Source organism: Symphalangus syndactylus, chromosome 17 (genome assembly GCF_028878055.3).
Source record: "Symphalangus syndactylus isolate Jambi chromosome 17, NHGRI_mSymSyn1-v2.1_pri, whole genome shotgun sequence".
NCBI classification, from domain to species: domain Eukaryota; kingdom Metazoa; phylum Chordata; class Mammalia; order Primates; family Hylobatidae; genus Symphalangus; species Symphalangus syndactylus.
In genome coordinates this window covers 11,512,744-11,532,806 of record NC_072439.2, presented here as the reverse complement: position 1 = coordinate 11,532,806, position 20,063 = coordinate 11,512,744, and the positions used below count along the sequence as shown (strand labels likewise).

The 20,063-nt window shown below is 60.7% G+C and overlaps 2 protein-coding genes and 1 long non-coding RNA gene across 5 annotated transcripts in view; 2 read left to right on the top strand and 1 right to left on the bottom strand.

The window, feature by feature from the left end:
• The window catches only part of REXO1 (RNA exonuclease 1 homolog), a 33,456-nt gene that overhangs the window by 10,317 nt on the left and 3,076 nt on the right, over window positions 1-20,063 (top strand). For all 3 annotated transcript variants that reach the window (XM_055247251.2, XM_055247250.2, XM_063620614.1), the window contains exons 2-10: window positions 9,326-11,070; window positions 12,027-12,131; window positions 14,364-14,577; window positions 16,815-16,978; window positions 18,132-18,263; window positions 18,470-18,593; window positions 19,392-19,505; window positions 19,633-19,770; window positions 19,881-19,994. In XM_055247251.2, coding sequence (XP_055103226.2) covers window positions 9,326-11,070; window positions 12,027-12,131; window positions 14,364-14,577; window positions 16,815-16,978; window positions 18,132-18,263; window positions 18,470-18,593; window positions 19,392-19,505; window positions 19,633-19,770; window positions 19,881-19,994 — 2,850 coding nt within the window. The remainder of the gene's footprint in view (window positions 1-9,325; window positions 11,071-12,026; window positions 12,132-14,363; window positions 14,578-16,814; window positions 16,979-18,131; window positions 18,264-18,469; window positions 18,594-19,391; window positions 19,506-19,632; window positions 19,771-19,880; window positions 19,995-20,063) is intronic.
• LOC134733005 (histidine-rich glycoprotein-like) lies at window positions 3,647-9,315 on the top strand. The gene is made up of 2 exons (XM_063620637.1): window positions 3,647-7,603; window positions 7,764-9,315. The coding sequence occupies exon 2, from the start codon at window positions 8,020-8,022 to the stop codon at window positions 9,250-9,252; it is 1,233 nt and encodes a 410-aa protein (XP_063476707.1). The 5' UTR covers window positions 3,647-7,603; window positions 7,764-8,019; the 3' UTR covers window positions 9,253-9,315.
• Window positions 15,303-16,378, bottom strand: LOC134733008 (uncharacterized). Its single transcript, XR_010116519.1, has 2 exons — window positions 16,312-16,378; window positions 15,303-16,067 (listed from the first exon to the last, which is right to left on the bottom strand). It is a non-coding gene; the product is annotated as an uncharacterized lncRNA (long non-coding RNA).

The window sequence follows — 20,063 nt, the reverse complement described above, 5'->3', positions numbered from 1 at the left end:
TGGCGTGTGGGGACGGCCGCCCCATGAGGTGAGTAAATGCCCAGGACGCCCCAGAGAGCAGAGCTGGTGGTCCCAGGTCAGGCCGGGACCTTTTTCTTTTTCTCCCCTGCACCCTGCCTTGTGGCTCCACCTGCTGGGCAGTCCTGGCACTGCACACTGCACTGTCGAGGTGGGGAGGGCCGTGTCTTGGAGCAGAGGGGAGGCTCGGATCTCAGCCCTGGGGGTGGAGGAGGACCCTGGGGGTGGTGGGGTGGACCCCAGGCGCTGCTGCTGCAGGCACAGCCCAGCCTCCACAGCAAGCTCTAAGACCTGGGCGGAGTCTGGTGTGGGGGGTGGGGCAGAGCTGGGCCACCTTGGATTTCAGAGAGGGTCTTGGAAGCTGCTGGGTGGTGGAGGTCCAGGCCCCTAGCATTGGCTGGACTTCTCCTCGAAGCCCTCTCCAGGTGACCCTGTTTCTGCCCTGTGTGGTCCAGGAGCTGTGGGACCTCCTCTGGGTGCAGAGTGCTGGTCCCTTTGCCTCTGAGCAGCGGGTTCCTATCTGTCCAGTGGGCTGTGCGTAGAGGGCCCCGGGCGCCCGCATGTCCAGGAATGGGGCTGGAGGGGAGGCCCCAGGAGCAGGGACCCCCAGAATGGACGTATGGCCATTTGTGGGGACCTTATGGTTACTCTGCCGTCCACAGGAGGTGGACTTCAGGGGTGCTCTTCCCAGAGGGTCTGTTACGGGGTGGGCGCTCCTGTGGACGCAACCAGCCCCTGCCTTGGGCTTCACGAGGGTCAGCCCCGTGCGTCCTCTGCCGCTGTGGCTGTTTTGGGAATGTCCTCTCCTGTCTCCACCTTCAAAGCCTCAGGCCGCCCAGATGGCTCCCCTGGGGGCTAGATTGGGGGTAGTCTTGTTTATCTGTCATGCTGCAGTGTCCGGCTTATCTTTTTTGTCTGGCTAAGCCCCAGGCGGGAGGGACTGTTTCCCTCTGGGGTCTCTGCCTGGCCTGTTCTGGGCCAGCATGTGGGTCCCACCGCCTCAGCTGGAGGGGCCGGTCCTGCTGATGCCTGGTTGCGGTGAGAGCCCTGTGGGCCCACTGAACGGTCTCCGGAGCAGGGGGCTGGGCCTGCCGGGTTCTTTTTTTTTTTTTTTTTTTGAGACAGAGTCTTGCTCTGTCGCCCAGGCTGGAGTGCAATGGCATAATCTTGGATCACTGCAGTCTCCGCCTCCCGGGTTCAAGTGATTCTCCTGTCTCAGCCTCCCAAGTAGCTGGGACTACAGGCGCCTGTCACCATGCCCGGCTAATTTGTGTTTTCTTAGTAGAGACGGGGTTTCCCCTTACTGTTCAGGCTGGTCTCGAACTCCTCACCTCAGGTGATCCACCCGTCTCGGCCTCCTAAAATACTGGGATTACAGGCATGAGCCATTGCGTCCAGCCAGCCTGCCGGGTTCTTTAGAGCCACGAGTCTCCCTGTCTGGGTGGGAGGGGCCTGGGGCTCCTTGCAGGGCTGGGAGCTGCCGGCTCTTGCTGGCACTGGGTGTCCTCATCTTTGAAATGGGCTGACTGAGAGAAGACAGGAGCTTGGACGGGTCTCACGAGAGAACGTTCTGGAAGTTCAGGTTGGGGTCTTCATGCTCCATGGTCTTGTCATTTTCGCTGCCCTCCAGTCTCCGTGTGGGGTTGGAACTCATGCCAGGTTCTCCCCAATGCTGGGGACAGGACAGCTGTGTGGGTGGATTGTATAGCTCTGTCGCCCAGGTTGGAGTGCAGTGGTGCGATCTCGGCTCACTGCAACCTCCACTTCCCAGGTTCAGGTGATTCTCCTGCCTCAGCTTCCCGAATAGCTGGGATTACAGGCGCCTGCCACCAGGCCTGGCTACATTTTTTTTGTATTTTTTAGTAGAGATGGAGTTTCACCATGTTGGCCAGGCTGGTTTCAAACTCCTGACCTCGGTGATCCTCCTGCCTCCGCCTCCCAAAGTGCTAGGATTACAGGTGTGAGCCACCGTGCCTGGCCCAGACTCGGCCTTTAGATGTGACCCCCTGGGTGAGCTCCCAGGGCACCCAGCAGCATGCAGATGCCACCCTGGGGCCTTTCTAGTCCTGACAGGTACCCAGACCCAGCCCTCTGAGGCATAGTGGGACAGGGCGGCCCAGGGAGGCAGTGGTGCGTACCAGCTTCAGGTGTCCTTTCAGGGGCTCAGCACGCCGTGCCCCCTGTTCTGAGCTGCAGGCAGCCATGGCCGAGCCCCAGGCAGCTTCTTGTGTGAAACTTCCAGAGCTGTCTGGAGCGCCCAGGCCAGGACGCTGCCTTCCAGCACCAGCGGGTCACAGGCTGCAGGGTCGGGGAGCCCAGTGACCAGAGGGAGGAGAGACCTTGGTGCAGATCCTGACGTCAGTCTTCTCGGACCCGCCTAGCGTGCCTGCTTTCTTTTTGGTGCAGCCTTTGTGGAGGTGGTAGCAGCGTCCACCCAGGAGTGAAAATGCTGAAACCCCCTCTGCAGAGTGTGCCCTCCGGCCTCCAGGTGCCCCTGCTCTTTCCCATCTGTTGGCTGAAGGCTGGGGCAGGTTTCACAGCCCTTAAAAGACAAGCAGTGCTTTGGGAGGCCGAGGCGAGAGGACCGCTTGAGCTTAGAAGTTTGAGACCAGCCTGGGCAATTACAGCGAGACCTCTGTCTCTACCAAAAAAAGAAAAGAATTTGCTGGATGTGGTGGTGCACGCAGGTGGTCCCAGCTACTTGCGAGGCTGAGGCGGAAGGATTGCTTGAGCCGGGGAGGCAAAGCTTCAGTGAGCTATCATGGCACCACTGCACTCCAGCCTGGGCAATGCCTGCCTCCACAAAACAACAAAACAAGTACTCACACAGGCTTCTAGTTAGAAAGACAAGCCCACGTCCCCCAGACTGGACCCTTATCACCTGTCCCCCGGTCCTGCCCTCTGCTCGGGGACCTGGCTCCATTCCTGGGAGGCAGGTACTATTCCTTCCAAGACCTTCCAAAAGCACCTTTTGGGGAAATGGTCTCTCCTCTCGGAGTCCACAGTGTCTGGAGGTCTGAATTTCCTTCCTTTGGGAAGGGCTTGAGGGTATCTGCTGGCTGGTGTGTGTATTGCCCATGACTCTTGGCTCCCCTGGGCTGGGTTGATCTTGCAGGCTATGTCTTAGAGCCCTGGGGTCCAGGGAAAGGAGGTGGAAGCCCCTGAGTGGAGTCCCTTATCCTTAGCTGCTTAGAGATGCCTCAGTCCCCTCCACCCCCGCCTGCCCTCCTGGGGCCCAGTCTCACTGCTGCCCACTCCTGCCTGGGGAGGAGAGCCTTCCCGTTAGGCGGGCTCCTCTTCCTCTCTGCACCCCCGTTAGCTGGAGCCTTGAGAGGGGAGACCAATGTCTCCCTGACATGGCCTTGCTCCTCCTCAGTAATTGTGCTCTGTCACCTCCCCTCCATGAATCTCTGCAGCTCACTCCACAGTGGCCTTGGCCTGGCCCCTCCACGTCACTGGGCAGCCGGGACTTCCGGGGCTTGGGGAGGGCTGGCACTAGTTGCCCTGTTCACCAGTCGGGTGGCAGGGTGGCATGCTCTGTGGGTGGCAGGGTGGCATGCTCTGCGGGTGGCAGGGTGGCATGCTCTGCGGGTGGCAGGGTGGCATGCTCTGCGGGTGGCAGGGTGGCATGCTCTGCAGCTGGCTGGGTCAGGGAGGAGCCGGAGCCTCCCCCAGTGAAGTGGGCCGGGAGGGTGCCCTTGAGCTTGCTGCTGGCCTCCGCAGCCCTCCCCCTGGGTGGGGGCTGACACCCAGCCCCAGCCGGCCGTTTCCCTGCCAGGAGCATCCTCCTGGCCTGGGAGCCGTCCCTCCCCGTGCAGAGGAACCGGCAGCCACAGTTGCTGATCCTAGTTGGGTGCCCTCGCTGACTCCCAGGGTCCGTGGCTGTGAGATGGTGCCAGAATGGGCCCCTCTGTGCCTGCTGGACACGTGGGGTGACGTTTCCTGGAAAGGCCTTGGCTGTGGCCTGGCACAGGCAAAGAAGAGCCTGTGGCTTCTGTGTGATGTTCCTCTGCCTGCCCGTACCTCGTGGCCCTGCACACAGTCCTGCGGAGTTCCGGGTGGTCCAAAACAGACACAGGGATCCTTCTTCCTGTTTAAATGCTACTTAATTTTATTTGTTTTAGAGACAGGATCTTGCTCTGTTGCCCAGGCTGGAATGTGGTGGTGTGTTCACAGCTCACTGAAGCCTTGACCTCCTAGGCTCAAGAGATCCTCCCACCTTAGCCTCCCAAGTAGCTGGGACCACAGGCACCCAACCACCACACCCAGCTCATTTTTTATATTTTTTGTAGAGATGGGGTCTTGCCATGTTGCCTAGGCTGGTCTTGAACTCAAGCAATCTGCTCATCTTGGCCTTCCAAAGTGATGGGATTACAGGCATGAGCCACTGAGCCTGGCACTAAATGTAATTTTTTTGTTTGTTAGAGACAGAGTCTTGCTCTGTCGCCAGGCTGGAGTGCAGTGGTGTGATCCTGGCTCACTGCAACCTCTGCCTCCTGGGTTCAAGCGATTCTCTTGCCTCAGCCTCCTGAGTAGCTGGGATTACAGGTGCACGCCCCATGCCTGGCTAATTTTGTATTTTTAGTAGAGGTGGGGTTTCACCATGTTGGCCAGGATGGTCTCGAACTCCTGACCTGGTGATCCACCCGCCTTGGTCTCCCAAAGTGCTGGGATGACAGGCATGAGCCACTGCGCCCGGCCCCTAAATGTAATTTTAAAGATGGGTACAACACTGATGTGATTTCAAGGGAAAGGCGGCAGCTGCCCGTGACTAGCCCTCCTCCCACCTCCTCTGCAGCCTCCAGTTCCCGGCCTCCAGCTGTCCCTGCAGGGTTCCCGGGAACAGGAGGGCCTTCCGCCTTCACAGGCATAGGCAACAGGCAGCTGTTTTCCACTGCGCTTTCATCACCGAGTGAGCTGCATTCGTTCCCCGTGGGCCTTAAAGCAGCACACTCTCAGCGCTGGGCTGGGAAGTCCAAAGTCAGCCTTGCTGGGCTCAGGTCAAGCTGTGGGCAGGGCTGGGCCTCCCGGAGGCTCCAGGGGAGAGTCAGTGCCAGCCTTTCCCAGCATCTGGAGGACCCTGCATCCCTCGGCTCAGGGCCCTTCCTCCCCTTCAAACCCACAGCACAGCCTCTTCAGTCTCTCTGACTGTCACCCTCCTGCCTCCCTCTTTAAAGGACCCTGTGATAACACAGGATGTTCACCCACCCTCAGGGTCCTTCATTCAAGTCGCACCTGCAGTCTCTGGCTGAGTGAGGTGGCCTGGCCACAGGTCCCAGGGATTAGGATGGGGACTTGCTTGGGGAGGCGCTTGTTCTGCTGGCGGGTATGTCTCAGGGGAGCAGCTTGGGAAACCAGCCATTTCTTTTTTCCTTTTTCTTTTTCTTTTTTTGTTTTTTTGAGATGGAGTTTTGCTCTTATTGCCCAGGATAGAGTGCAATGGCTCAGTCTCGGCTCACTGCAACCTCCGCCTCCCAGGTTCGAGCGATTCTCTTGCCTCAGCCTCCCGAGTAGCTGGGATTACAGGCATGGGTCACCACGGCTGGGTAATTGTTTTGTATTTTTAGTAGAGATGGGGTTTCTCCTTCTTGGTCAGGCTGGTCTCGAACTCCTGACCTCAGGTGATCCGCCCGCCTCGGCCTCTCAAAGTGCTGGGATTACAGGTGTGAGCCACCACGCCCGTCCGAAACCAGCCATTTCTTTCCTATGCCTGCTGGGGTTTGAGGGGGTGTGTGTGGGAGCCATAGGGGGAGCCTCCAGTTCTGTTGCTGTTCTCCGCGCCGCCCACAGTGGGAGGTCTTATGCCTGCCTCCCCTTGGCTGTGTCCAGCCATTTCTTTGCACGGAGGTCTTAGCACCCTGTGGGAGTCGATCTCCAGGTGGGCCGAAGGGCAGGCAGGACCTTCAGACAAGCTGCACGTTCAGTCAGAATCAAGTCAGAGCCAAGCGGTGTCTTGGCACGGGCAGGTTCCCGTGGGGCCGTTGCCTTTTGCTACATGGTGTCACGGCTCCTTATCAGCCTATCGGGGATGTGTGTCAGCATTCACGTCCCTCTTGGTAGTCGGCGTTGGGTGCAGCATGAATGAAGGCCAAATTGCATTTGCTGTACCCCGTGGGACTGCGGGCTTGGTGTGGGCCCGGCTGCGCCTTTGTTGGAATCTTTGATCTCGCTGGGTTTGTGGAGCTGCTTTTCAAAGGCGAGAGTGTGCAGCATTCCTTCCCCCTCTTCTTCCCCGTAGCAGTGTGACTTGGAGGTCCCTGCAGGGCGCACGACTCCCCCTTAACCCCAGGTGACCTGCGTTTAGGCTTCTAGGTCATCTCCTGCATTATTTATTGTTGTGTTTTTGCAGTGAAGTCCGCAGCGGACGCATCTGTACCTCCGCCCTGTGCGGTCTGTCTGTGGCACGGGTTCTGAGGATTCTGAGTCTGAAGGTGTGGTGTTGAAGCTGCATGGGATGGTTGCGAAACTGTTCTGCGAGATCTCGGCCTGTGCATGGCCCCCTCAGTGACGGGCAAGGGAGATTTCACCCCATCTAGAGCCTCATTTGCCATCTAAGGGGATATAGCATCTACAGGTTCCAGGAATTAGGACGCAGGGGTCTTTGGCGCCGTTTCCTGCCAACTCCAGAGGATCAGACCTATTGACCTTTAGAGACCTTTAGAGATGTTACGGAATTACATTCGGTGGAACTTTATTTTTTTTTTTTTTTAAGAGTTGGGGTCTTGCTTTGTTGCCAAGGCCAGAGTGCAGAGGCACAGTCCTGGCTCACTGCAGCCTCAAGCCCCTGGGCTCGAGTGATTCTCCCACTTCAGCCTCCCACACAGCTAGGACCACAGGTGCGTGTCACCGTGCTCAGCTTAGTTTTAAGTATTTTTTTAAGAGATGGGATCTGTGTCATCCAGGCTGGTCTTAAACTCCTGAGCTCAAGCAATATCCTCCCGCCTCGGCCTCCCAAGGTGCTGAGGTGATCGGCGTGAGCCACTGTGCCTGGCTGTGCCCAGTCGAATTTCTGATGGTCAACTTGTAAGTTTCTGGAGGAAGTATTTGAACTTGGTTTTTATTCCTTCGCTGGAATATTGGGCTCCACTTGCTTGTGTTTTCTTTAGACTCCTTCAGCCTGTCCCCACGGGAGGCTCCTGTGGTTCTGACTTCTGTGCTGACATTGGTGGCACTGAGGTTGTGAGGGTCTGCTAGAATGTGTCCTGGAACCATGTAAATAACATATGAGTCACATGTTCCCAGCTGCCCCCCGGGAAGACAGTTCAGCTGTGTGCTTCAAGCCAGGCACAGCAGCTCTGGCTATAGTCCCAGCTATCTTGGAGGCTGAGGTGGGAGGATTGCTTGAGTCTAGGAGTTCAAAGCCAACCTGGCCGACATGGTGAGACCCCACCTCTACAAGGGTTTCACTCTTGTCGCCCAGGCTGGAGTGCAATGGTGTGATCTCGGCTCACCGAAACCTCTGCCTCCCAGGTTCAAGCGATTCTCCTGCCTCAGCCTCCTGAGTAGCTGGGATTACAGGCGCACGCCACCACACCCGGCTACTTTTGTATTTTTAGTAGAGATGGGGTTTCTCCATGTTGGTCTGGTTGGTCTCGAACTCCCGACCTCAGGTGATCTGCCCGCCTTGGCCTCCCAAAATGTTGGGATTACAGACGTGAGCCACCGCGCCCAGCTACAAAAAATTTTAAAATTAAAAAATTTATTTAAAGTAGGCCAGGTGCAGTGGATCGATCACTTGAGGTCAGGAGTTCAAGACTGGCCAACATAGTGAAACTCTATCTACTAAAAATACAAAAATTAGCTGGGTGTGATGGCGCATGCCTGTAATCCCAGCTACTTGGGAGGCTGAGGCAGGAGAGTTGCTTGAATTCGGGAGATAGAGGCTGCGGTGAGCCAAGGTTGCACCACTACACTGCAGCTTGGGTGGCAGAGAGACTGTCTCAAAAAAAAAAAAAAAAAAAATCTTACTGTGGATTTTGCAGGGTGACCCATCAACTGAGCATGTCCCCATCCCCCTGGCCCTGCTCAGCCATGGCCACTTCTGTGACCTCTGTTTCTGCAGGACAGGTACAGCCCAGTGAATGTTCCTATAGGCAGGAAAGCCCGTGGGACAGAGCCCTGAGCTCACCCCCGCCGGACACATGGCACATGGCCGCCACACCGCAGGCACACCACAGCCACACCACAGGCACACCACAGCCACACCACAGGCACACCACAGCCACACCACAGGCACACCACAGCCACACCGCAGACACACCACAGCCACACCGCAGGCACACCGCAGCCACACCGCAGGCACACCGCAGCCACACCGCAGGCACACCGCAGCCACACCGCAACCACACCGCAGGCACACCGCAGCCACACCGCAACCACACCGCAGGCACACCGCAGCCACACCGCAACCACACCGCAGGCACACCGCAGCCACTCCGCAACCACACCACAGGCACACCGCAGCCACACCACAGGCACACCACAGGCACACCGCAGGCACACCACAACCACACCACAGGCACACCGCAGCCACACCACAACCACACCACAGCCACACCGCAGCCACACGACAGGCACACCGCAGCCACACCGCAGGCACACCACAGCCACACCACAGGCACACCACAACCACACCACAGGCACACCGCAGCCACACCACAACCACACCACAGGCACACCGCAGCCACACCACAGGCACACCACAGCCACACCGCAGGCACACCGCAGGCACACCACAGCCACACCACAGCCACACCACAGGCACACCACAGGCACATGCCACCACACCACCGCAGGCACACCACAGCCACACTACAGGCACACCACAGGCACACTGCTGGCTGGGTGGGGCCGTGTTGGCCGAGGAAGGGCTCTCCTGTGTCCACCGTCAGGCTGTGGTTGTCGGCCCAGCCCAGGCCTGCCTCAGCCCAGCACTCTGAATGCTGGGAGCTCCACACCTGCCTGCCCCGGGGAGTTCTAGCCTGTCGCCTGTCCACCCCGCCGTGGTCATTGTGCTCATTCCATGAGCCGTGTGAGGGAGCCTCCAGGACCCATGGAGCTGTGTGTCACGCAGCCCAGGCCCGTCGAGCGCCCATTGGTCAGGGCAGGGCGGGGCCCGGCACAGGGCCTGAGAAGGCGCCATGGCCTGTACCCAGCTGGGCACCCCAGAGCCTTGGCGGGTGCCAGTGCGCGGTGGGTTTCGGAGGCGGGTCTCTTCCCTTCCCTGCAGTTTGAGGCCGGGGCTGCCCCCACGCTGCGGGCTCCTCTCTGGCAGGCTGGTCACAGCTGTGCTGTCTGTTCCCTTCAGGGCTGGGTTACGACCCCTACAACCCTGAGCTGCCCAAGCCCCCTGCGCAGAGGGAGAATGGCACCCTGGGCCTGGGGGAGGAGCCGCGCCCGGATGTGCTGGAGTTGGAGCTGGTCAACCAGGCCATCGAGGCCGTGCGCAGTGAGGTGGAGCTGGAGCAGCGGCGCTACCGGGAGCTGCTGGAGACGGCCCGTGAGCACCGCTCCGCCGAGGCCCCCGCCCTGGCACCCCGCGGCCCGAACGCCAGCCCCACGGTGGGCCTGGACGAGGATGCCTTCCCACTGGCCTTCGACTACAGCCCCGGCAGCCACGGCCTGTTAAGCCCTGATGCCGGCTACCAGCCCACCCCACTGGCCGCCCCTGCCGAGCCGGGCAGCAAGTACTCGCTGGTGTCCCTGGACAGGGGTCAGGGCAGAGGCGGAGGGGGTGGCAGTGCCCTGGAATACGTCCCCAAGGCTGTGAGCCAGCCCCGGCGGCACAGCCGCCCCGTTCCCAGTGGCAAGTACGTGGTGGACAACTCCAGGCCACCCACAGACCTGGAGTATGACCCTCTCTCCAACTACTCGGCCCGGCACCTCAGCAGGGCCAGCTCCCGGGATGAGCGGGCCACCAAGCGGCCCCGGGGCTCCCGCGGCAGCGAGCCCTACACACCTGCTCCCAAGAAGCTCTGTGATCCCTTTGGCAGTTGCGATGCAAGGTTCTCAGACTCAGAAGATGAGGCCGCCACGGTCCCAGGTAATGAACCCACCACGGCCAGCACCCCCAAGGCCAGGGCCGACCCTGAGAGCAAGGCCACTGGGCAGCCACCCTCCAAAGAGGGCCTGGAGGCCGAGGGGGGCGGCCTGCGGGAGACCAAGGAGACGGCCGTGCAGTGCGATGTGGGGGACCTCCAGCCGCCCCCAGCCAAGCCCGCCTCCCCAGCCCAGGTCCAGTCCTCACAGGATGGGGGCTGCCCCAAGGAGGGAAAACCCAAGAAGAAAAAAAGTGGGGCCCCACCTGCCCCCAGCTGCAAAGACGGGGCCCAGAGGAAGGACAAGACCAGGGACAAGGGCCGAGGGCGGCCTGCAGAGAAGCCCCGTGCGGACAAGAAGGGCCCGCAGGCCAGCAGCCCCCGGTGCAAGGCAGAGCGGCCGGAAGGGACCAAGAAGAAGCCATCTTCGGCCACTCCTGTGGCCAGCTCAGGGAAAGGGAGGCCTGACCGGCCAGCGCGGCGGCCGAGCCCCACAAGCGGGGACTCCCGACCAGCGGCCGGCAGAGGCCCACCCCGCCCCTTCCAGCTCCCCGACAGGAAGAGCACCAAGGCCCCGTCGGGGAGGCTGGTGCAGCGGAAAGCCCGCTCACTGGACGAGGGCGCCTCCCAGGACGCCCCCAAGCTGCAGAAGCGGGCCCTGAGCCACGCCGACCTCTTTGGGGACGAGAGTGAGGACGAGGCCGCGGGGCCGGGGGTGCCAAGCGTGGGGCCCTCTGCCCTCCCCAGCCTTAGCTCCGACTCCGACTCCGACTCAGACTCCAGCCTGGGCTTCCCGGAGGCGCAGGGGCCGCCCAAGCGGCTCAAGGCCTCCCCGCCCCCCTCCCCCGCCCCATCCTCCTCCTCCTCGTCGTCCTCCAGTGTGGGGGCGGATGTGGACTACTCGGCCTTGGAGAAGGAGGTGGACTTTGACTCCGACCCCATGGAGGAGTGCCTGCGGATCTTCAACGAGTCCACCAGCGTCAAGACGGAGGACAGAGGCCGGCTGGCCCGGCAGGTGAGGGCGCGGGTGCTCGGGCTGGGCTTGGGCGGAGGCAGAGCCGAGGGCCTGGCGAGGGACGTTCTATCTGGAGTGGTTTCCAGTTGGCTCGGAGGCATGGGGTGGAGGCAGCTCCTCAGTGCTGGCCCCTGAGCCCCTTGAAATCTCAGGAACTCAGGAGCGCCCAGGCGGCCCTGTTGCCCCTCACCCACCCAGAGGTCACTGGCCCGTGGCCACCAGCCAGGCTCCTGTGGTCACGTGCACACGGTCTGTTCCCACTGACTGGCAGGGGGATATTGGCCCACCTACCCAACCCGGGAATCCACAGGAATCCACCTCCGGCACACCCTTCTAGCCCCTCTCCCCTCCCCTTCCTCCCTTCCCCCTCTCCTCTCCCCTCCTCCCTTCCCCCCATCTCTGTCTTTTCTCTTCCAGCTCCTCTGTCTCCTCTCCTCGCCCGCTCCTCATCCCCTCCTGCCGCTCTCTCCTCCCCTCCCTCTTCCCTACCCCCAGCGTGGGGAGCTCTTGCTCTCCTGGGCCAGCCCTGGACTCCTGGGTCTACTGGCCCCGTGTCCCCACATTGGCCACCAGGGGGAGCTCACTCCGCACAGACTGAGCTCAGGTGCTCAGCCCGCAGCAGCTGGTGCGGCCCAAGGTGGCCTCGCTTTCCCAGTGTGCTTTCATTCTGCAGCCCTGGGGTCTCCAAGCCAGGGCCCTGGGTGCACAAGAGAGGTAGCCTTGGGCATCTGCAGAACGTGTGACACCTGCCCACCTCCCCACCCCCCCGACTGCACCCACATAAAGCCCAGGGACTTTTGGCCCTGAGTCCTGGACTGGTGACCCTGAGCCCTCAGCTGCTGTGCCTGGGGGTTGGACTGTTCCATTCCTCCCTTGCGGGGGGCAGTTTGAGGTTGGGGTGTGTTGGCGTTGGCAGCGAGGGCCGTCCTGTGCTGACGGACGGACATGTGTCTTAGCCCCCCAAGGAAGAGAAGAGCGAGGAGAAGGGGCTTTCGGGTCTGACCACTCTGTTCCCTGGGCAGAAGAGGAGGATCTCCCACCTTTCCAAGCAAGGCCAGGAGGTAAGGTCCGCAGAGGCCAGGCCAGCAGGAGCTTTTTTTTTTTTTTTTTTTTTTTAAGGACGAGGTTGGCCTGGCTCGGTGGCTCACGCCTGTAATCCCAGCACTTTGGGAGGCCAAGGCGGGTGGATCACCTGAGGTCAGGAGTTCGAGACCAGCCTGGCCAGCATGGCAAAACCCCATCTGTACTAAAAATACAAAAATTAGCTGGGCGTGGTGGCAGGTGCCTGTAATACCAGCTACTAGGGAGGCTGAGGCAGGAGAATCACTTGAACTCGGGAGGCAGAGGTTACAATGAGCCAAGATTGCTCTACTGCACTCCAGCGTGGGTGACAGAGCAAGACTCTGTCTCAAAAAAAAAAAAAAAAATTATAAAAAAAGGGGCGTCTTGTTTTGTCACCCAGGCTGGTCTTCCAACTCCTGACCTCAAGTGATCCTCCTGCCTCAGCTTCCCATTGTTGGGATTACAGGTGTGAGCCACTGCACCCAGCTTCATCCCTCCGTTATTTTTGTTTGTTTGTGTGTGTTTTTTTTTTTATGTGACGGAGTCTCGCTCTGTTACCCAGTCTGGAGTGCAGTGGCACGATCTCCGCTCACTGCAACCTCCGCCTCCCGGGCTTAAGTGATTTTCCTGCCTCAGCCTCCCGAGTACCTGGGATTACAGGTGCCCACCACCACACCAGGCTAATTTTTGTATCTTTAGTAGGGACGGGGTTTCACCATGTTGGCCAGGCTGGTCTTGTGATCCGCCTACCTCGGCCTCCCAAAATGCTGGGATTACAGTTGTGAGCCACTGTGCCCAGAGGTGGGCGGATCACGAGGTCAGGAGTTCGAGACCAGCCTGGCCAACATGGTGAAACCCCGTCTCTACTAAAGATTCAAAAAATTAGCCGGAGGCCGGGCATGGTGGCCCAAGCCTGTAATCCCAGCACTTTGGGAGGCCGAGGCGGGCGGATCACGAGGTCAGGAGATCGAGACCATCCTGGCTAACACTGTGAAACCACGTCTCTACTGAAAAAAAAAAAAAAAAAAAAAAAAATACACACACAAAAAAAAAAATTAGCCGGGCACGGTGGCACGCACCTGTAATTCCAGCTACTTGGGAGGCTGAGGCAGGAGAATTGCTTGAACCCGGGAGGCGGAGGATTCAGTGAGCCAAGATCATGCCATTGCGCTCTAGCCTGGGCGACAAGGCAAGACTCTGTCTCAAAAAGATAGATGAATAAATAAAATAAAGTGAGTTATCCATTCATAAACTTCTGATTTCTTTGGGACGTTGTTCCTGTCAATTTGTGATGCTTTTTGTAAAGCATCAGTGATTTCCCCATTCGTTCTTCCACCCAAGTTTCACCATAAATTTGATGCTTAACATTTGCTTCAATTTTAGCAGAACTCCTGTTGCTCTGGCTGGGGCTCTGTTCTAACTGATGTCTTACTTTTTTTTAGTGCCTCAAACTCCGTCTGGTTCAGACATGTTATGACAAGTTAGTATCAGTTTATTTTGGGGCAAAAAACTTGAAAGCCATGCAAGTTTCGTCACAACGCACGTTTTCCATGAGCTTTTTGAAGACACCTTATCTTTGACACTGCCCGAGTCCCAGAGAGAACTGGCCCCTGCCCCTTCCTCTTAGATTGCCCACGGTGCTGGGGCGGGGGCCAGAGCAGGTCAGCAGCCCCAGGGTGACCTCCCGCAGAGTGCGGCAGACTGCCTGCTGTGCCGTGTGCGGCCTGGGCCTGGGCCAGTTGTCCAGCTCTGAGCCCCGGTGTCCTCTGTAGCCCAGAGACAGTAGTATTTGTCAGGCCACTGTGCAGATGTGGCGAGGTAGTACGGGAAAAGCAGAGAGACTGGCCCCGGGGTCAGCAGCCAGGAGAGTCCCAGTTGATCCAGTCCCAGAGACTCCCCAGAGGAGGGGCTTTGAGGAAGATTAGGCCTAGTGGGATTGGATTGCAGTGCCAGTCTGATCAGGGTAGCCTTGCCCACCCATGCCTTCTCAGGGCTGAGGACACAGCCTGGGCACCAGGAGACACTGGGAGTGGGGAGCCTGGAGCCACATGGCATTGAGGACCACTGCCCCATGCTGCTTCCCCCCAGTGTGCCCAGCAGCTCAGAAGGCAGCCAGGGAGGTGGTGCCTCCGGCCCCCGAGCTCCAGCCACGCTCTCCCAAGCCTGCCCGGGGCCGCCTGCTTCAGGTGCCCCCGCTGTGCTGCCAGGCCTTAGCATTTGTGGTAACACAGGCGGAGCCCCCGAGGAGGAGTCCCGCGGTGCCCCCGGCCCGGCCCCCGACGGCGCAGGAGGTGTGCTACCTGCGGGCCCAGCAGGCGCAGAGGGCATCGGCGAGCTTGCTGCAGGCCCCCCCCAGGCTGGCGGAGAAGTCGCCCTCCGTCCACATTTCCGCCCCTGGCGAGAAGAGGAGGATCGCCCACATCCCCAACCCTCGCCTGGCTGCAGGTGAGTCCTGGCCCAGGAGGCCTGTGCCGGGGAGCCGTGGGCATGTGGGCAGGAGAGTGGCACCCTGAGGTCTCTGAGCTCACCCGAACCACATGGTGCTTGCTCATGGGGTGACCTTGGGCCCCCTCCTTGGGGCCCTCAGCCTGCCTGTGAAATGGGGACTGTTGAGGGGTACAAGAGGCCTGGCCCAGCACCTTCCTTCCCTGGCCCAGCACCTTCCTTCCCTGGCCCAGCACCTTCCTTCCCTGGCCCAGCACCTTCCTTCCCTGGCCCAGCACCTTCCTTCCCTGGCCCAGCACCTTCCTTCCCTGACCCAGCACCTTCCTTCCCTGGCCCAGCACCTTCCTTACCTGGCCCAGCACCTTCCTTCCCTGGCCCAGCACCTTCCTTCCCTGACCCAGCACCTTCCTTCCCTGGCCCAGCACCTTCCTTCCCTGGCCCAGCACCTTCCTTCCCTGACCCAGCACCTTCCTTCCCTGGCCCAGCACCTTCCTTCCCTGGCCCAGCACCTTCCTTCCCTGGCCCAGCTTGGGGTTACTAGGAGTCCAACAGCCTGTTGGGGATTGGGCTGAACCAGGGCCTGAGCCTGTGGTTCCAGGGAATGGGGAGCCATGTCGGGGTGCCTGGCATTGGGTGGGGAGCAGGCTCCTGCAGGTGTGGCTCTCTGCCTGGCGTGTGAGTGGGGGGCATGGCCTCTGATGGAAATGAGCACTGTCTGCCCAGGAGTGGGGCTGTGTTTCCTTTACTCCGACAGGCACTTCCCCCCAGCAGCCTTGTAGAAAGTCGGGCCAGGCCTCAGTGGTAGGTGGACAGGACCCTTCATGGGGGGTTGTCCTGTCTCCTGCATCTTCACATCAGTGTTGTCTGTAGAGTGAGAAAGTGTCCCTGGAGGCAGGTCACAGATGAGGGTGCCCCAGAAAGCTCCTAAAAAAATGCAGGTTCTGGTCTGGAGGCTGGGAAAGGTCTGTGTGTCTGGCACGCTCCCTGGGAGGGCATGGCTGCTGTCCGAGGACCACCCTGAGCAGCCTGCTGGTTTGGAGCCCCTGCCTCCCTGGCGCTGGCCGGAGAGCCTTAGGGCCAGCCCCGGCGATTCCCCTGCAGATCCCACGGACCCCACGGCCCTCCCGTGCTGGACCTGGACTGAGGCCCCTCCTTAGGGAGAGCTCTCCAGGCCACTCTGACCTCCCCTCCCTAGAGCCCTTCACGGCTGAGACCTTAGCCCCAGGGAGGGGAAATCGTTGAACTGGGCCTATGCCAGGACCCCCACACGCTTCCCGTCTGTGTCTCTGCACTGGGGTTGTCCTGTCGCTGATCTGTAGTGGGTGCTGAGCTGTCGCAGCGCCCTCGGGGCCCGCCGCCTGAGGAGAGTCTGGCGTCCCAAGTGCTCGCAGTGCTGCAGGGCGGGCTCATCTGGCTTGGAAGACGCCTGTGGCTGCCTGTGCTCACCCCCAGCGTGCGGCCGAGGGAGCTTGGAGGGTCTCTGTCTGTTCCTGAAGAGTAAACCCTCCACTGCAAAAGGCACATGCCAGCCTGGCGGGCAGCCTGCTTCCTTCCTGGGCGGCCCACGGTAGCATGAGCAGACTCAGCCTGCCTCCCTTGCACCTTCCGGGGCCAGATGGCATTTCGAGGGATGTTGCTCTGAGACTAGGGCCAGATGTCCCCGCTCACAGCTCCCCTTCCTGGGTCGGTGCCGAGCCCCCAGTCCAGAAGCGCCCCCCTGCCACACAGACATACATGCCCAGGTTGCAGCTGCCCGCATGGCCAGCCCTCCAAAACAGCCCCTGCAGGCCTGGCCGCCTCCCTCTGGTTTGTGACTTCATCAAAGGGCGAGGCAGAACACAAGAGGCCGCAGGGCAGGGCTAGCCGCTAGTCACAATGAGCAGGTTGGGGGCACCCAGACCCCTCCGGTCCTCTGTCTGGGAGCCAGGGCCTTTCCCTCAGACATCGATGCCTTGGGCTTGGGGTCAGAACACGTGGCAGAGGCCTGGACTGCCCCACCGGTGACTTGGCCTGAGCGGCCTCCACAGCCTGACCTGTGTCCTCAGCCTCGATGGACTTCCCTGAAGGCAGCTAGAGCCTGATGTCATTGCGCAGCCCTCGCCCCTCGCCCCGACCTGGCCCCCTGCACGCAGAGATGCACGTGCTGCTGGCGCTGAGCGGCCGCGGCTGCCTGGTGCTCCGCCGCGTGGTGATGGGCAGCCACTCACCCTGCGCCCTCACCCCCTGTGCCCCGCCAGCCCCCACAGGTGTCAAGAGGACCCTTGTGGCCAGCGGCAGCCAGCCTTCCAACGGCCCCGAGCCGGGCGGCCAGCAGCTGAAAACACGCACATTGTCGGGGATGGCGTCCAAGACTACCACCACCATCACCCCTAAGCGAATTGCCCACAGTCCATCCTTACAGGTAGCCCCTCCCATCTCGGCCAGGACCACCACCCCCAAGACCACGCCCTGAGGCCCGGCCTCATGATGGCCCAGCCCCTTTTGGCCACATGGGACCTGCAGAGGGCCAGCCTCGCCCCTGCCCTGCGGGCCTTCGTGCTCCACACTGCAGTACAGCCTTCACCTTCCCTCCCCATGCCCTGGTGGTTTTTGTTTGTTTGTTTGTTTTTGAGACAGGAGTCTTGCTTTGTCCCTCAGGCTGGAGTGCAGTGGTGCGATCTCGGCTTACTGCAAGCTCTGCCTCCTGGGTTCACGCCATTCTCCGGCCTCAGCCTCCTGAGTAGCTGGGACTACAGGTGCCCGCCACTACTCCTGGCTAAGTTTTTGTATTTTTAGTAGAGATGGGGTTTCACTGTGTTAGCCAGGATGGTCTCGATCTTCTGACCTCGTGATTCACCCGCCTCTGCCTCCCAAAGTGCTGGGATTACAGGCGTGAGCCACCGCACCCGACCACCCTGGTGGTTTTTTTTTTGTCTTGTTTTTTGTCGGTTGGTATTTTTTTTTTTTTTTCTTTAGAGACAGGGTCTCTGTTGCCCAGGCTAGAGTGCAGGGGCGCAATCATGGCTCACTGCAGCCTCGACCTCCTGGGCTCAAGCGATCCTTCCACCTCAGCCTCCTGAGTAGCTGGGACCACAAACTGGTGTCATCACACCCCAGCTAATAATGTTGTTTTTTATTTTGTAGAGACAGGGTTTTGCCATGTTGTCCAGGCTGATCTTGAACTCTTGGCCTCAAGTGATCCTCCTGCCTCAGCCTCCCAAAGTGCTGGGATTATAGGCATGAGCCACCACACCTGGCCTTATTTTGTTTTTAATTAATAGACTTTATGTTTTTTGAGCAACTTTAGGTTTCTAGGAAAATTGAGCAGAAAGTACAGCAAGTTCCCATGTGCCCCCATGGCCTCAGTTTCCCACGCCCTTAGTTCCCCCTGCCCTCAGTTTCCCCTGCCGCTCCTGTCTTGCCTTGGAGTGTCTGTCCCTACTGGAGCCAGGCTGATCTGTCACAGCGCACCTCACTGTTGCCTCCAGCCACGGTCACAGCCTCATCACGTCTGCGTTTCCCGCTGGAGGCCTTGCAGAGGCCCTCACCCACGGCTGCTTTTGCCTTCCCCCTAGAGTTTAAAGAAACCCATTATCCCCAAAGAGTTTGGGGGCAAAGTCCCCACTGTCATCCGCCAGCGCTATCTCAACCTGTTCATCGAGGAGTGTCTCAAGTTCTGTACCTCCAACCAGGAGGCCATAGAGAAGGTGAGGTCCTGGAGTTCCTGTCTGGCCGGCCGGGTGGGGACCAGGGGTCCAGGGTGGTCCCCAGACATCCCCCGGCCTCTCAGCCGCAGCTGCGACCCGGAGCTGCCTGGGAGAGATGCAAGTCCCTGACCCCATGGCGACCCCACCACTGGGGCTCCCCGGCACCAGGCAGGCATGGCCTCAGCTGGGCACCGCGTGTCCCCCAGGCACTGAACGAGGAGAAGGTGGCCTATGACCGCAGCCCCAGCAAGAACATCTACCTGAATGTGGCCGTGAACACTCTCAAGAAGCTCAGGGGCCTGGCCCCCAGCGCCGTGCCCGGCCTCAGCAGTGAGTCCCGGTGGGTGGGGGAGGCTCAGGGTTGCTCTTGGGGTGGCAGCTGGGCTGGGACCCTCGCTGGGACCTTCACAGCCCTGAGCTCAGCCACAGTCTCAGACAAAAGGAAAGCGCGGGTGCTGTGAGGGGGCTGCCTGCTGCATGGTTCCCAGGCTTCTGTGTAGGACGGGCCTGGCCCTGGCGTCCTCTCTGTCAGCCACCTTCCTCTGCTGAGTCGGGTCTCTGAGCCGAGCCGAGGGGCCACCTGCTAATGGAGCCGCCGCAGCCTCTTCAAAGCAGGAGGCCCAGGGCTGGGCGAGCTCCATGCGTTAAGCTCTGCAGAGGAAGAAAGCGGAGACCTGGGCGTTTCATTGCAGCCTCTCCAGGCTGCATTAAGCTATCACCGGCCCCCACCCCTGTCCCCGCCTCCATTAGCACTCGGAGGGGCCCGGGGTTGGCGTCGCAGGCTGGGTGGCCCATGGAGGCTCAAAGCCCTCGAAAGCCATTAGATCCCCCGTGCTGTTCTCCCAGCCCTTCTCCCTTCGCTTTAGGGGAGGGGACGAAGACTTCGGCCGTGGGGCCTCTGTGCAGCTCTGGGGCCTGCAGAGCTGGGGGCTGCCCTGCGTCCCCGGCCCACCACATGTCTGCCTCTCCTGTTCGGGTCAGGCTGGAACCCGGGGTCAGTGGGGTGCTGTCCCAGGAAGGGGGAGTTGAGGCAGAGGTCTGAGGAGGGCAGGGTGGGTGGGAGAGCAGGCGGGGCGGGGGTCTGAGCCAGCTAGTTAACACCCTCCTCCCCCCACCGCCCCCTTCCAGAGACCAGCGGCCGCAGGGTTGTGTCCCATGAGGTGGTGCTGGGAGGCAGGCTGGCCGCCAAGACCAGCTTCTCGCTCAGCCGTCCAAGCAGCCCCCGGGTGGAGGACCTGAAAGGTAAGGCCCCGCCCCTGCTCTGCGGTGGTGCTTTGTGGGCCTCTGCCGGCCCAGCCGCCTTTCCCGGTGGTGTCCACCGCCCCGTGGGCCGTCCCAGGCAGGGGCTGACCACCGTGCCTGTCCACAGGGGCTGCCCTGTACAGCCGCCTCAGGGAGTACCTGCTTACCCAGGACCAGCTCAAGGAGAACGGCTACCCCTTCCCGCACCCAGAGCGGCCCGGGGGCGCAATCATCTTCACAGCTGAGGAGAAGAGGCCCAAGGACTGTGAGTCGCTGGCCTGCGATGGCCTAGGCGGGCAGGTGCAGGACATGGGCAAGGCCGGGCACGCGGGCCCCAGCGTGAGCCTCAGCTTCCACCCGGGTCCCCACCCACAGCTTCCTGCAGGACCTGCTGCCGCTGTGGCACCGAGTACCTCGTGTCCTCTTCAGGCCGCTGCGTCCGGGATGAGGAGTGTTACTACCACTGGGGACGGCTGCGCCGGAACCGGGGTAAGGCCTTACCCAGGTCCTCCATCCCACCCAGGGTCCCTGGGCTGCACCATCCCTGGCAGAGCCGGG

What these genes read in the sequence shown, in the direction of transcription:
- LOC134733005 (XM_063620637.1), top strand. Translation starts at nt 8,020, where the DNA reads ATGTCCCCATCCCCCTGGCCCTGCTCAGCCATGGCCACTTCTGTGACC.